The following is a 13,501-nucleotide window of genomic DNA, read 5'->3' as shown; positions in this document are numbered from 1 at the left end:
AAAATGGGCTATTCTGAGGCAGAGGCTCCTGTCAGCTCTCTGAGAATACCCCATAAAACCAGCTGGACTTCCTTGTAGGACTGGGGCTGCCCTGTAATAGGCCACCTTGTATGGGTGCTCCCTCGTTCCCCATCTCCCACTCTTCCATTCCCAGGACAGCACCTTCCCCAAGTAACACGTGCATGGCTAGCTCCCACGCTTTGTTCGAATATTACCTCTTCCCAGACCCACCCATACCTCCCCAAAACTTCTGTATCTCTTCAGCCTGCTTTGTATTTTTCATAGGATTTAGCATTATATTGTATATGCATTTATTTTATTATCTCTCTTCCCCACTAGATCACAAGTTCTATAAAAGCAGGGACTCTGTTGTGCTCACTGCTACATATCCAAAATCTAGGACATGCGAGCATATAGCAGTTGATCAAGGTATGTTGGCTGAATGACTACTGAAGATCTATGCTTCTACATATCTTATTCCAAGAAAAAGATGGGTGGGGGCAGGCAGGAGATAGGCATTTTCTCACAATATTAGACACTTGGGACTAGAGATGGCACCATCCAGAGCCAGCATCACAAACTGATTTCCCCAAAATCAAGTCAAAATCCTTTCCTGGGCCACCTGCCAACCTCCCTGGCTCCTAGTAACTGCTGGCTCCCTTCACCTTCTCACATCCTTTAGTGGCTTTCCCCTAGGCTACTTGATCCACACGCTGGCAGCACAATGGCAGTGGGTGGGCCCTTCCAGTCCTGGACAGCAGCCCACCACAGAGAGTCCGTCTCCCCAGGGACCCACTCAGGCCAACACACTCCACTCGAGATCCTTATCAGAGCCCATCAATCTATCTGTTAATTCCCAAGGGTTGGGGATCATAAGATTGAAACTTACTCTGCATTCCCGGCAGCTCTTAGTTAAAATCTTCTGTCCTTCTGCAAGGACTCTGCCTCCATAGATACATTTTGCTGTAACAAAAAACAGAAAAATAGGTCAGTCATACTCTGCAACTAACTGGCCTCTGAGGGCCACCCACTGAAGTGAATCCTACAGAATACAGATTCTCTGGTTCTAAGCAACAGGAATCTCCTTGTGGGGGCACCCGGCTGGATCAGTTGGTGGAGTATGAGACTCTTCTCTGGGTCATCAGTTCAAGCCCCACATTGGGTGTGGAGCCTACTTTAAACAAAAATAGGAATATTTAAGACATGGGAATATCTAAGACAATTGTAAGGACAATTGTTGGGTCCCCATCAAATGGTCATCTTCCATTATGTTCGCCATGAGTCCCTCACCCTAAGGATATACAGCTATTTCAACGTCACAGCTGCTAAAGGAACTAGAAAATGAATTGATGTGGTCAGAAGTTAAAATGAGGAAGCAGCAGTGGTCATCTCCATGGAGTACAATAGCAGAACCTTTGATTCTTACACTCCAGCCATAAAATGAACGAGTTGGTAAAAAGGGACTTATATATTCCATTCATCAGAACCTCACAATGCAAAAGGACACCTTTATTTTTCTGTGTTCGTGGGAGATGCATGCCCATACACTCGATGTTCCTAGTAAGTTCAAAAACCTTTGAGAAATACAAGCCAGAACAGTAAGACATTTATCAATGCACTGGAGAGACTGTCTTTTGAAAAGTGAGCTTCAGAGGCTAAGAGAGAGGCACAAAGTAGAGATAGGCCTTGTAGGAAAGGTAAAAGGATAAATGGAGCTCCCACAATTCAATTTAGATTCCACTGAGACTCAGTCCTCAACTCAACTTGCTGACCCACTTTTGAACAAGTGCAGGATATATGTTAGTGTCATCTGATCCTAATGTGCCTCCACTCAGTTCTCCAGCCACGTCAACAGGGAGACAAAGGCCTGCTCACTCCCTCTCCTGCACAGATGAGGATCCTTCTTCCACAGTATTCAGGAAGCACTCAATTGAAGACATGCACTCTAAGGCATCTCTATCACCCACTACGTGTCTTACAAAAACCACCTCAGCTCTCAGAGTCTCCATTTCCATATTGGTTAAAAACAGGTTAATTTGGTAGTCTCCTAGTTCTACAATCTTCCAACTCTCATGGAACGTTCAAGTATATATAGACCTTAGCAATCAACTTGTCCAACACCCTCTTGTTAGCCACAGGAAGAGGAAAGCCCAGAGATTTGGTACACTTATCATGATCCCATAGTGGCTGCTGTGGTGTGCTACTCAGATCACCCTCAACAGCTTAAGGACTCATTCCTGCAGCTGCTGGGGCAACTGATGATCAATAGCTGAGCTGAACAGTGGTCTAGGACTTCCCCTTGGTTGAAAAGAACCACCTCATCCAAAGTCAAATGCTCTCTCTAGGGTAGCCCACACACAACGAGTGGTTGGTAAAGGTAGGACAAAGTCCTGGCCCCTGGCCTCAAGTAGGAATCGCTGTGAAAGGTCATTCCAGCTCCAGAACTCGAGGGATGACTGAAGGTTTTATAGTAACTGTATTATAGTTCAACTCTTCATCTGCCCAATTCTGCTTCCTTCAGGATCTCACTCTATCCCAGAACTGATCCTGATAGATCCTTCCTCATAAAGGACAAAGCACATCTCCATTTCAGAGTCTGTTTCCTATTGGAACCTGACCTGCAACAACCCACACCTAACTGGAATTTGTTCCTTTCTAGTACCTCCTTCCATGAGTGGCACCACTATACACCTAGCACCCATACTCTACCACCTGGGATCCTTTTAACCTGTCCCTCTTACTCAATCCAACATCCAATCATAATCCAAATCCCAACAATGCTTCCTCCTTAAGTTTCTCAAGTCAACCTATTTTTGTCTAGTCCCTACACCTGCAACTATCTTCATTCCCAGCCCCATCTTTAGTACCCCAGAACCATCTCCTATGTCTCCCATGTTCTGGTCTCAATCTTACTGAGTTCTTCCCCATACAATGGTCAGACATATTTTGTTATAATATGAGGCCATGTTTTAAAATCATCATGGGTCGCTAATGCCCTCAGAACATACTCCAAATTCCTTAATTCAACAAAGCCATTCAGGTAGCTCTTCCGTCTCTTTCATGTTTCACAGCTTATCAGTTCCTCTGCATTTATTCCCCCACCACCACCCCAAACATTCAACCTCCACATATACCCTGGCCACACTTTCTCCTTTACATTTGGGATTTGTACACATTATCATCTTCTCCAGAAATAGGCAGCCTCACCCCCCCTTCCCCTGGCAACCCCCCATCCTCTATACCCATCAATTTCAATGTAAGCCTGACTTGCAGCAAGAAGCTATTCTTGACTTCCAAACTGGTGAACTGCCCTCACTTTGTGCTTCTGTGGTACTCTGGATCTAGCTCTAACACCTCACATTTTCTCTCAGTTGCCTAATTCACTATACATCTCTGCTGCTAACTATAATCTCCATGAGGGCAGAAAACAGGTCTATTTCATCATTTCATCTCCAGTCCCAAGCTCAGTGTCTCTCTGGACTTTTTGTTAATAAAAATTAGTAATTTTAGAATTAATGTGCCTATAGTTGGTAGTGAAAACCAGTCAAAAGTTCTGCTTCTCAAATAAGAGTTCTTTCTGCTATTTAATATGATTTAAAACATTAAAAGCACGTATCAAGAGTTTCAGAACAAGAACAACAGAAAAAAGAAATTTTTCTAGATCAAACCCTCTTCCCTTCCTTTAAAAAGTTATCCATGACCATTGTGTATGCCTCAATTTTCATGATCAATCAGTGGACCATGACTCATTGGTCCTAATGATGATGTAGATTCTCCTATACATGCACATGGTGAGACCACACATCCTCCAAGGGCCTGGAATTCCTGTCCAATAAACTCCCACACTCCCAAACACATCTGCTGCCAACTTGGCAAGATGGCTTGTTCCAGAGTGACAGTTCTGCTAAATGCGCTGGTGTCAAATCTGCCATCTGCTTCTTGGCCCAAGCTGGGAAGCAAAGAAATAGACTTTCTTCCTCATTTTGTCCCTTGCCCCCCCACAAAATGCTAGGAGCACACTTGTTACCCTGTTTTAAGACATTTGCCTGACTCCTCTCCTCTAGTAGGAGTTTTAGGATGAGCCTGTCTGGAGATAGTGATGTCTTACTGTTTATATTCATGCCACACACAGAGTAACATCCCTCAAAATTACCAGTCCTGTATTAAAATGAAATGTCCACTGAACTTTATGTCCTCACATAGTAGGGTGCTTTGGGGACTATGAATGATATCAACGTCATGCTGCATGCCTCAGCCATTTGCACTGGTGCAGGATGTGTAGGTGATTACAATATCAACTATCAATGAAATTCTCTGAGGACAGCTTTCAGGATCACCACTGGAAGTCACCCAAACACCCCCTGCTTTCTCATGTTCACCCCCATTTCTCTGACAGTACCCCTCCTATTCCGACACTGCCCTCCATATGCCTAACATCAATCCTCATTATCCCACCTCTTGATCTACATCCAAAAGGCTTATTTTTTATGTCGGAGGAAATTCAAGCCTAAGGGGAGTCAGGCTCCAGTGCCTTTGGCTGGGGCATTTGGGACTCCATTCCAACAGCTTTTAGTATGAGTAGAAATGTAAATGGATACCTGAAGCCCTTCATATCACACCGGGGACATGCAAACTAGAGTATTTCACAGTGTACGACCATGAAATTGAAACCTGGCACCAATGCAGACTTCTCTGTGATGTCAGAAACAAATGTATTGAGGATGTAGAGAAATAGTTATCCAACTACATTTTCTTGCACCCACAGACCCAGGCCCTTCAAATTTGGATCTGATTTCTCCAGGGCAATGAATGGACACTTTTGCCATCTGGGTGCACACTATATAGACAACTGACAGGTAGGAGCTGGCACCCCTGTCAGATATGGACACTAGGTTGCTCTGTCTATATTTAGGTATTTGTACCTTACACACACTCCAGCCATCCCTTGGCAATCAGTGGGTCAGAATATCAAAACCAGCACTCTGTACTACACTCTGAAGGAGACAGGCAGCTCGGTTAAACACCCAAGAGTCCTCCCTGCCTCAATGAGTTCATTCACAGATCTGGCTCCAGATACCACCTCTCTGAGCAAGATGCCCGCATCACGCTGGCTGTCCCTGCAGTATCTCCAACTCACACATGCCCAACAGAATGTATTGCTCCCTGCACTATTTCTTCCACCTGTCTTAGTTCTGTTCATCACACTAGGAGTTCCCTACAGGCTCCTGTTCAAAACCTGGCAACTTCTCCCTTACAGACACTCTGCCCCTCATTCATCTGTCTCACCCAAAAAAAAAAAAAAAAGTTAAGGAGTACCTACTGTGCGCCAGACCTTTTGGTCATCACTCACATCCATCCTTTTCCTCTCCCCAGGCAGTGGTGGTCTGTCGGCTTTATTACTTCTACGTGGAATATCCCTGAATTCCATACCCACCCACCCTACCTCTGGCTTTCCCAATGCACCAGACTTTGTGAAACACTTTGATTATGCCCCAGCCCTCCCCTCAAAACTTGCTTTTGACTACCAAAATCAATGCAATGTCTGCTTCCTTGATTTTTGCACATATTATTGTGTCAGATGTGTTCTCACCTACATTGTCAACATGGCAAACTCCTGTTTATTTGATAACACCCTACTCAGCTGTTATTTACCCTGTGAAGTGCTCCTAACACACACACACACACACACACACACACACACACACACACAGTTCTGATGGAGTTCATTGCTCCCTTCTCTCTGCTACCTCTGCTTCTTACACAGTGTGCCTGTTACACAATACTCTGTTGTAATGAGGTGGCACCTACATCTCTCTGGACAGCAGTGGGAAGAGGACATGGGTTAGGAGCATCAGCTCTGGAGCCAGAGACCACCTGGGTTTTATTTTGGCTCTACCAAGGCTGTAAACCTTGGATAAGTTACTCCTCTGTGCTTCAATTCCTCACCTGTAAAATGAGGATACTAGTAGGGACTGACTTTGGGTCACTGGAAGGGCTCAACGCAGTGTCTGCCATAGAACAAACGAACCACACATGCACATTGTTGTACCCAGAGGGAAGGACAGTGTTGGGAGAGTAAGAATGACTGCATGAGCTCAAAGGAAGACCATTGTCCTCACTCATCCGCAACCCACCTTTGCAGATTTCTACTTCTCGCCTACTGAAACCCTGTTACCAAAAAGACTTTTCTTTTTACCAGCTCTTTTCCTTTGCAATTGTTATTTTGCATAACTGCAGATTCCCTCTCCATCATCCTCTCCCTACTCCCACCACCCCCATGATAGTTCTCAAGTTTGTCTACTGAAATACTAGCCTACGGGGTGCCTCTGTTCAGAGATTCTGATTTAGTAGGTCAGGGTGGGGCCTCCTAAAAGGAGTAAACTCCTACACCACTTCCTGGACCATCACGTCCACAACTGATGAATCTATAGAAGGCTCCCTTGAGTTATTCCTGAGGCTTCGGAAGAAGAAAGAAGAACATCATAGTACCAAGGTATGAAACCTGCCTTCTGAAAGCTACTTTGCTCTTGGAGACAGCATCAATGTCTGAACCTTTTGATCAGAACAGAAGGACAAAGCACTTTTTCCAATCAATGGACTAAGACATGAACATTTAAACCAAATTCTTTCCTATTTCCAAACAGACACCCCCATCTGTAAATGCTGCAGCTCCTGAGGCCATGACAAGTGCATGAAAACATGATAAGTCAGCCAACAAAACCTTTTGCTCCTATGTATCAGATCCTTTGGCCTGAGCCAGATCAATACCTTTTCTCAGAGTTTCCAGAAACTGCTCCACCCAAACAGTAGCTTAGGAAACTATCTGGAAGGGGCAACCAAAGTAAACCTCCCTCCTTTTTCTGATATGAAGGTACTTGGGACTTCTAGAAATTCTATCTACTAGTGTTGGAATTATGCTTTATTAATCGTCCTTTTCCTCTGCTCCAACTCTACTGTTTGACTCACCACAGTCATCTTCCAGAAGCCTAGAAATGTTTAGCTTGGCTCCACTTCTTCCAGGGAGCACCCCAGGCCTACTGCCGATATCCCGCCAACTGCCCCAACGCTGTCCCACAAGCCATCCTCTATGTCCTGATAAAGTGCCTTCTCCACCTGCCTAATGTGACTGCACAGAGAATTCTAGACACTGTAAATCACTCTTTGCTTCAGAGGGTTCATTTATCACGACTCCAGGCACCAGCACTCAGTAACTGCCTAATGCATATTTCTGTTAAAAACTATGAAGAAATGAAAACCGTCTAAGCTAGAGGGTTCTTAACCTTTATAATTTCCAGACTTGCTTTATTATCATTTGTTTTCGGTTAATTTTTTTTTAACTAGTGTTCATTCACTTATTTTTATTACCATTTTGTTAAACTACAAATATACCAAACCACCAATCGGAGCTGCTGAGAAAATTAGTTCTGCCTAGCTAAATTGCTATGAATTCCAAACAAAAGCAAAAACAGGGCAGCCCGGGTGGCTCAGCAGTTTAGCGCCTGCCTTCGGCCCAAGGTGTGATCCTGGAGACCCGGGATTGAGTTCCACGTCGGGCTCCCTGCATGGAGTCTGCTTCTCCCTCTGCCTGTGTCTCTCTCTCTCTCTGTGTCTCTCATGAATAAATAAAATCTTAAAAAATAAAAAAAGCAAAAACAAAACAAAGAAAACAAACCAAAAAAAAAGAAAAAGAAAAAGAAAAAGAAAAAGAAAAAGAAAAAGAAAAAGAAAAAGAAAAACACACGCACTGATGTCTTTGTGAGCTGTATATGAGCATGCTGGTAAAATCGTGTAACTTGCTAAAATATTTTTCAAAACAAAACTCTCAAATGAGTTGGAATAAAGAAAAGTGACTACCCCCGACACTTTTCGGAGGGGACAATGTGACATATATCAAGGGCCTTGAAAATGGCAGTGTTTGCCCCACTGACCCTACTCTGGAGAACCGTATCTTAAGAAAATATAAAATACAAAATGTGTTTTCTATAAATATACATTACTGAGTAATTTGTAAGTGAAAAGTGGGAGAGCTAGATATCTAACAATTGGGGAATGGTTAAATAAGTTATGCAGGCAAGAGCCAAAAATTATAACACCCTGACGCTCATCAGAATGAAGTTAATACAGCTGGGCGGTAGACATTATGGAGGGGACGTGATGCAATGAGCACTGGTGTTACCGAGGACTGATGAATCACTAAACTCTACCTCTGAAACTAATAATATATTATGTGTTAATAATTTAAATAAGTTTTTTTAAAGAAGTTTATACAGTGTTCTTTAAAGCACAGGAATACACAAGTGATAACAGTAAGTCAACAAGGGTCCCTGCCTGGCTGGCTCAGTTGGTAGAGCCTACCACTCAATCTCAGGGTCGTGAGTTCAAGCCCTTATATATACAGATGTCAATAAAGTAGGATAGAAATTATCTGCACAATAAGATCGCAACTTCACATGAAATAGAATTTTAAAAATGAAATCCACTGAAATTTCAAGTGTGATAGTTTCCAAGTAGTAGTATAAGAGATTTTTCTGTCATCTTCACTCCTCTTTGAGTTCAAATGTTACACAGGTAAACACACTGCTTTTATAATTAGAAAATTAAAAGATTAAAACACAAAACAGCTGAAAGACTCATCTATTCCAGTGTCCAAACAACTTCTGAGAGACAGTATTCAGGCTTGTCCAGAAAACTCAAGACCATGGACTGAAAAGAACTCACTTTTTAAACAAATTCCCAGTAGTTTTCCTCCCCTTCCTCTGTTCACAGTTATATAGAATATCAAGATTGGGGGAAAAAATATTCTATATCTACCAATCTCACCATCATGGGATCAAAGTATCACGTCAACATCTTGGCACCTGAGCTACCTGTACTGCCAGAAAGGACTTTTAAAAGTGCTTAAAACAAAGTTTCTCTTTTTAGGTCCATTCAAAGTACCACCCTCCAGGGTAATAGGTGTAATGTGCCAACCCTAAGGAGGAAAAATATTCAAAAGTCCCTTTCGATAAAGTCCACAAAAGGTCTGGGCTGGAAAAAAAAAAAAGGTCTGGGCTGGTATGACCAGACCAGCTATCCCCACCTCCACTGTCCTATTAGGAGACGGGGTGTTCTTGACCAAAGTTAGACCATTGTGTTTTGAAGACCCAGTGATGTTATATTTTGGGATATTTTGGGTAGAGAAAGGACCTTGAATGATGCCATGTTTCTAACCTAGCCTCTTTTTACAGAAGACCCTATAGTTTGTTGAGAGGATGATGGGCTTTGTAGTCAGGCACCAACTAGTTTCCTATCTCACCTCGGTCACTTAACCAGGGTTGCGACTTTGGTAAGTTCACTTCCCTCCACTTCCTGCAGAACAGGGATAATAATCCCCACCCAAAGGACTCAGTGAGCAGGAAGTAAGCCAATAGAAGGGAGGCACCTACATAGTAACTGGCACGCACCAAGCACTCTAAATGACAGCTTTGACTCTTACGGCTGGCCTCCAGGCTCATTTCACTGTTTCATCTGAAGTAGTGCCCTTGCAAAACAAAGAAAGAATATTTAAATCCTGTAACCTGGACAAGCCAACTTGGAAGGAAGTTGTTTCAGTATCTTAACTGAAGTTCATCTCGTAATTCCTAACAAAGGCCTTTTAGTAACAAGAAATCTGGCCAAGACCTCAAAAAGCCTAAACATAGGATCTGGCCCTTAACTTCATCATTCAGAATGAGCAGGACCAAAGCACATGGAGCTTTGGAGTTGTGATCAATACAACCCATTACACCAGGTGTCTGACCCTCAACAGCTCTTAATCCCTGTGAACACCAGTTCCTGCTACAGAGAATGGAAGAATAGTCATTAGAGTTGATATGAGATTTTTTTTTAAAGAGCCTATGTAAAATATCTGTACATCATAAGCGATTAAGACATGTAAGTTGGGGATCCCTGGGTGGCTCAGCAGTTTGGTGCCTGCCTTTGACCCAGGGTGCCGATCCTGGAGTACCGGGATCGAGTCCTGTGTCGGGCTCCCTGCATGGAGCCTGCTTCTCCCTCCTCCTGTGTCTCTGCCTCTATATGTCTATTGTATGTCCAATTTTCCCAGCACCATTTATTGAAGAGACTGTCTTTCTTCCAATGGATAGTCTTTATATGTCTATTGTAAATAAATAAATCTTTAAAAATAAATAAATAAAACATGTAAGTTCTTCTTGTCATATATTTAACATCCACTTCCGGTACTTCATGTCCTCAAAGCTCATCAGTTGGGGCCTGAACATTAGGAGGGGAAAAACATCTCAAAGCACAGAGGACCACTCTGACCCTCAGTCAGTACTTACGTCGGCAGACCTTACAACACTGGCCAGCAATGTGCACGGGGAGGGAGTCTGGGGAGCAATTGAGAGGGGGACAGGACATCCTCCGACATTCGACAGCACCACCCTGAAGAAGGAAGGACAGGGAAAGCAATCTCAGAAGTGCTCTTTGAAATTTCCCTTTGTGGCAAAAGCTCACATCTCATCCCAGAAACTTCATCAGGGAGAGAGAGAAGCAGCATGAGGAATTCCTACTCTACTCCAGGACCACAAATGAAGCATTTTCTCCAGCCCAAATGAACCGGGGCCACCTCCATTACTTTTCTGATAGACAGCACTGGCTTCATTCCACCTGCCCGTGGGGGCTAACGAGATTAGGAAGAAAACAGAAGCCTGGTTTTACAAGAACATAAATAACATCTTTTGCAGATGCTGTCAATCAGTATCGAGGCTCTAACAATCCATTTTGTATTTTCCCCAAACAAAGACAGTCACCAGATATTTATCAAGTAATTTCATTTGCACAGAGTTCACATACTAATTTTGGGGGTGCTCTTGAATTCTCTGAAACAGAGGGACTAGACAAATGATGGATATCCTGAAAGTCGGCGGGGGGAGGTATGTCTTGCAAGTGTCTCAAACAGGAAATGGATACCTCCTAAATTGTAATAAAAACATCTAGAAACTAATTATACACCCTTTTAAGATTTATCCTAGCAGTGAAAAGTTGTGAACGAAGCTAACCGTTAGGTGGCTTGAAAAATCACAGGAGTCCCTTCCTCCCCCTTCGATATTCTCAATCCTCGAATCCAAAACAGTAAGTTGGTTAGCAACAGTGTCAGGTCATCTTAGAGTGTGTTGTCACATGGAAGCGGATTTTAATTTCCAAGTGTTTAGAGATGAAATGGCACTCTTCCAGGTTCCCTTCACAATTGCCCTGGTTGCTAGGCAGGAGCTTAGTAGAAAGATCATACCGGCTTTTTAGAGCCAGCATTGTTTATTACAAGGCCAGATTATACAGCAACTAGTGAAAATGCCCCCTTACAACTATGTTTATTAACAAAGAAGCTTACTTTGCAAGTGCAGTTCCGGCAGTGATCCCCATCAACCCAGGAGTCTTGATCTCTATAGAGAAGTCCACTCACTTGACAGGTCTTCTCGCAATGACAGTTTTCCAACTGACTAAGTCTCGTCTCTGCATAATTTAACTGCAAATAAGAGTTACTAGGTGTAATTTCTTTCATTCAGTTGCATTATCCTAACAAAGCTAATAGCCACAAGAAAAAACAACAACAATAATCCAAGTAGGAGGAGAAAAAAAAAATGCTCAGAGCAAGTTACTCATCTCAGCCCGCTTATTTAAAACACACACACACACACACACACAACCTGAGGTGGAATCATTTTAAATTGAAGACATATTGGCTCCTATGGTCTAATGAGCACCAAATGGGACATTAAACTGTATCTTGGGACCTCATGGGTGTACATAAACATGTGTGCTTCAGCTCAAGCCCCACAGAAGCACTCATAATGAATGCATTCTCCAGGACTCATTACAATGTTTACGGGAGATCTAATCAACAACTCCAATGTACTTATATTTATCTCCCACATTCGCTCTGTGTTCACACACTAACCAGTGTCACAGTTTTCAGGTTGGAAGTCACTGCTTCCTCTCTTACGAAAAATTCCTGGGAGCTGAGGCCAGGAAAATGGAAATGCATACAAGGATCTAGTTTCTGCCCAGCTCAGAACCCATCCCCACCTCCCATCCACCCCAGAATCAATGCCCCAGAAATCCGCTTTGATGTTCAAAAATGAGGGGAGGCAACCAAACCCCTAGGCGAAATCAGGATTTTATAGAGAAACTTGTCATTTTCCTAGGTCAACCAACTATTATCCAGTAATCACAGAACCTTAGAAGCTCTGATTTGAAAAGGGTTATAAAGCTTGAATGTCATGACAAGTAACCCTTTCCAGTAACTCATCAGCCTCTCTTTGCACATTCATGGGGACAGGGCATTATCTTTAAAAACTTTTTTTGGTGAGCTCCGTATGTTTGAAACCTTTTCCTCGATGTGAGCTATGAAATCTCTCCCTGCTTTTCCTATTTGACCTACTTTTGCCTCATAACCCATCCTAAGCCATCTACTCCCTTCAAACATTTGAGGTTAGTTTGTCTTCACACCTGCTCTTGACCACATGCAACACCATGAATTGCTCATCATGATAGGAATCCAATCCTCTCTCCAGATCATTTCCCATGCAGCCTACTGCAGTTGTCTTCAAGCATAAGGTGCAAAAAATTCAACTGTGACATAATCTCACACATACTCAAGTGTAACTCAATCCATTAGCAGCATTACCATTTTTCCCTTTCCTTTAGAGACTGCCTTGATTGAAAAACATACTACTGCCTAAGAATTCCACTAGTTCCTCTTTTCTTTCTCGGCCATACTTAAACCTCCTTGTCTTCTGTATTTTCCCCACAAAGGAGATCAAGACAGTCTCTGATCTAAATAAGACTATTTCAAGCCAACATTTTAGATATAATGGTTGAATACGAGCTGAGGACTCTCAGCATCTTTCTATGCTAACTATGGTTCCATTCCATACATGCTCCTCTCCATTACTCCTACCAGCCCTGCTGAGCACTACTGTCTAAAGATGGAATCCCCATGCAATTCCAAACTTGGCTTTTGACATTTATTTCATTCTCTTCCTCCAAAATTTTAGAATCTCAGGCAGCCCGGGTAGCTCAGGGGTTTAACATCGCCTTCAGCCCAGGGTGTGATCCTGGAGACCCAGGATCAAGTCCCACGTTGGGCTCCCTGCATGGAGCCTACTTTCCTCTGCCTGTGTCTCTGCCTCTCTCTCTCTCTCTATCTCTCATGAATAAATAAAATCTTTAAAACACACACACACACACACAAAATTTTAGAATCTCCCAAGAAAACTAGTTCCTCATCTGTGTCTTGTGGGCAGTACCAACAGGCAGGGAAAAAAGCAAATAAGATGCTAGACAAATCGCACACACCATCATCAGCCCCAAAGAAATGGAGAGTTAACTACGCCTAAAATGTAGCTTACAAGGCCCCCTCCCATACGCACAATCTTCCAAAAATTCAGATTACCTATGAATCTAACTTAATTACAATTCCTAGAATCTATGATAATTAAGTTCTTTGGGAATTCTCTAGGGA

The 13,501-nt window shown here is 43.0% G+C and overlaps 1 protein-coding gene across 2 annotated transcripts in view; it reads right to left on the bottom strand.

Annotated features, from left to right (window-relative positions):
- The window catches only part of NELL1 (neural EGFL like 1), an 822,581-nt gene that overhangs the window by 626,062 nt on the left and 183,018 nt on the right, over positions 1–13,501 (bottom strand). For both annotated transcript variants that reach the window (XM_038569260.1, XM_038569261.1), the window contains exons 8-10: positions 11,369–11,503; positions 10,320–10,422; positions 890–963 (exon numbers count right to left, since the gene is read on the bottom strand). In XM_038569260.1, the coding sequence (XP_038425188.1) occupies positions 890–963; positions 10,320–10,422; positions 11,369–11,503 (312 nt within the window). The remainder of the gene's footprint in view (positions 1–889; positions 964–10,319; positions 10,423–11,368; positions 11,504–13,501) is intronic.

Source organism: Canis lupus, chromosome 21, assembly GCF_011100685.1.
Source record: "Canis lupus familiaris isolate Mischka breed German Shepherd chromosome 21, alternate assembly UU_Cfam_GSD_1.0, whole genome shotgun sequence".
NCBI classification, from domain to species: domain Eukaryota; kingdom Metazoa; phylum Chordata; class Mammalia; order Carnivora; family Canidae; genus Canis; species Canis lupus.
This window is presented reverse-complemented; position numbering and strand designations above follow the sequence as displayed.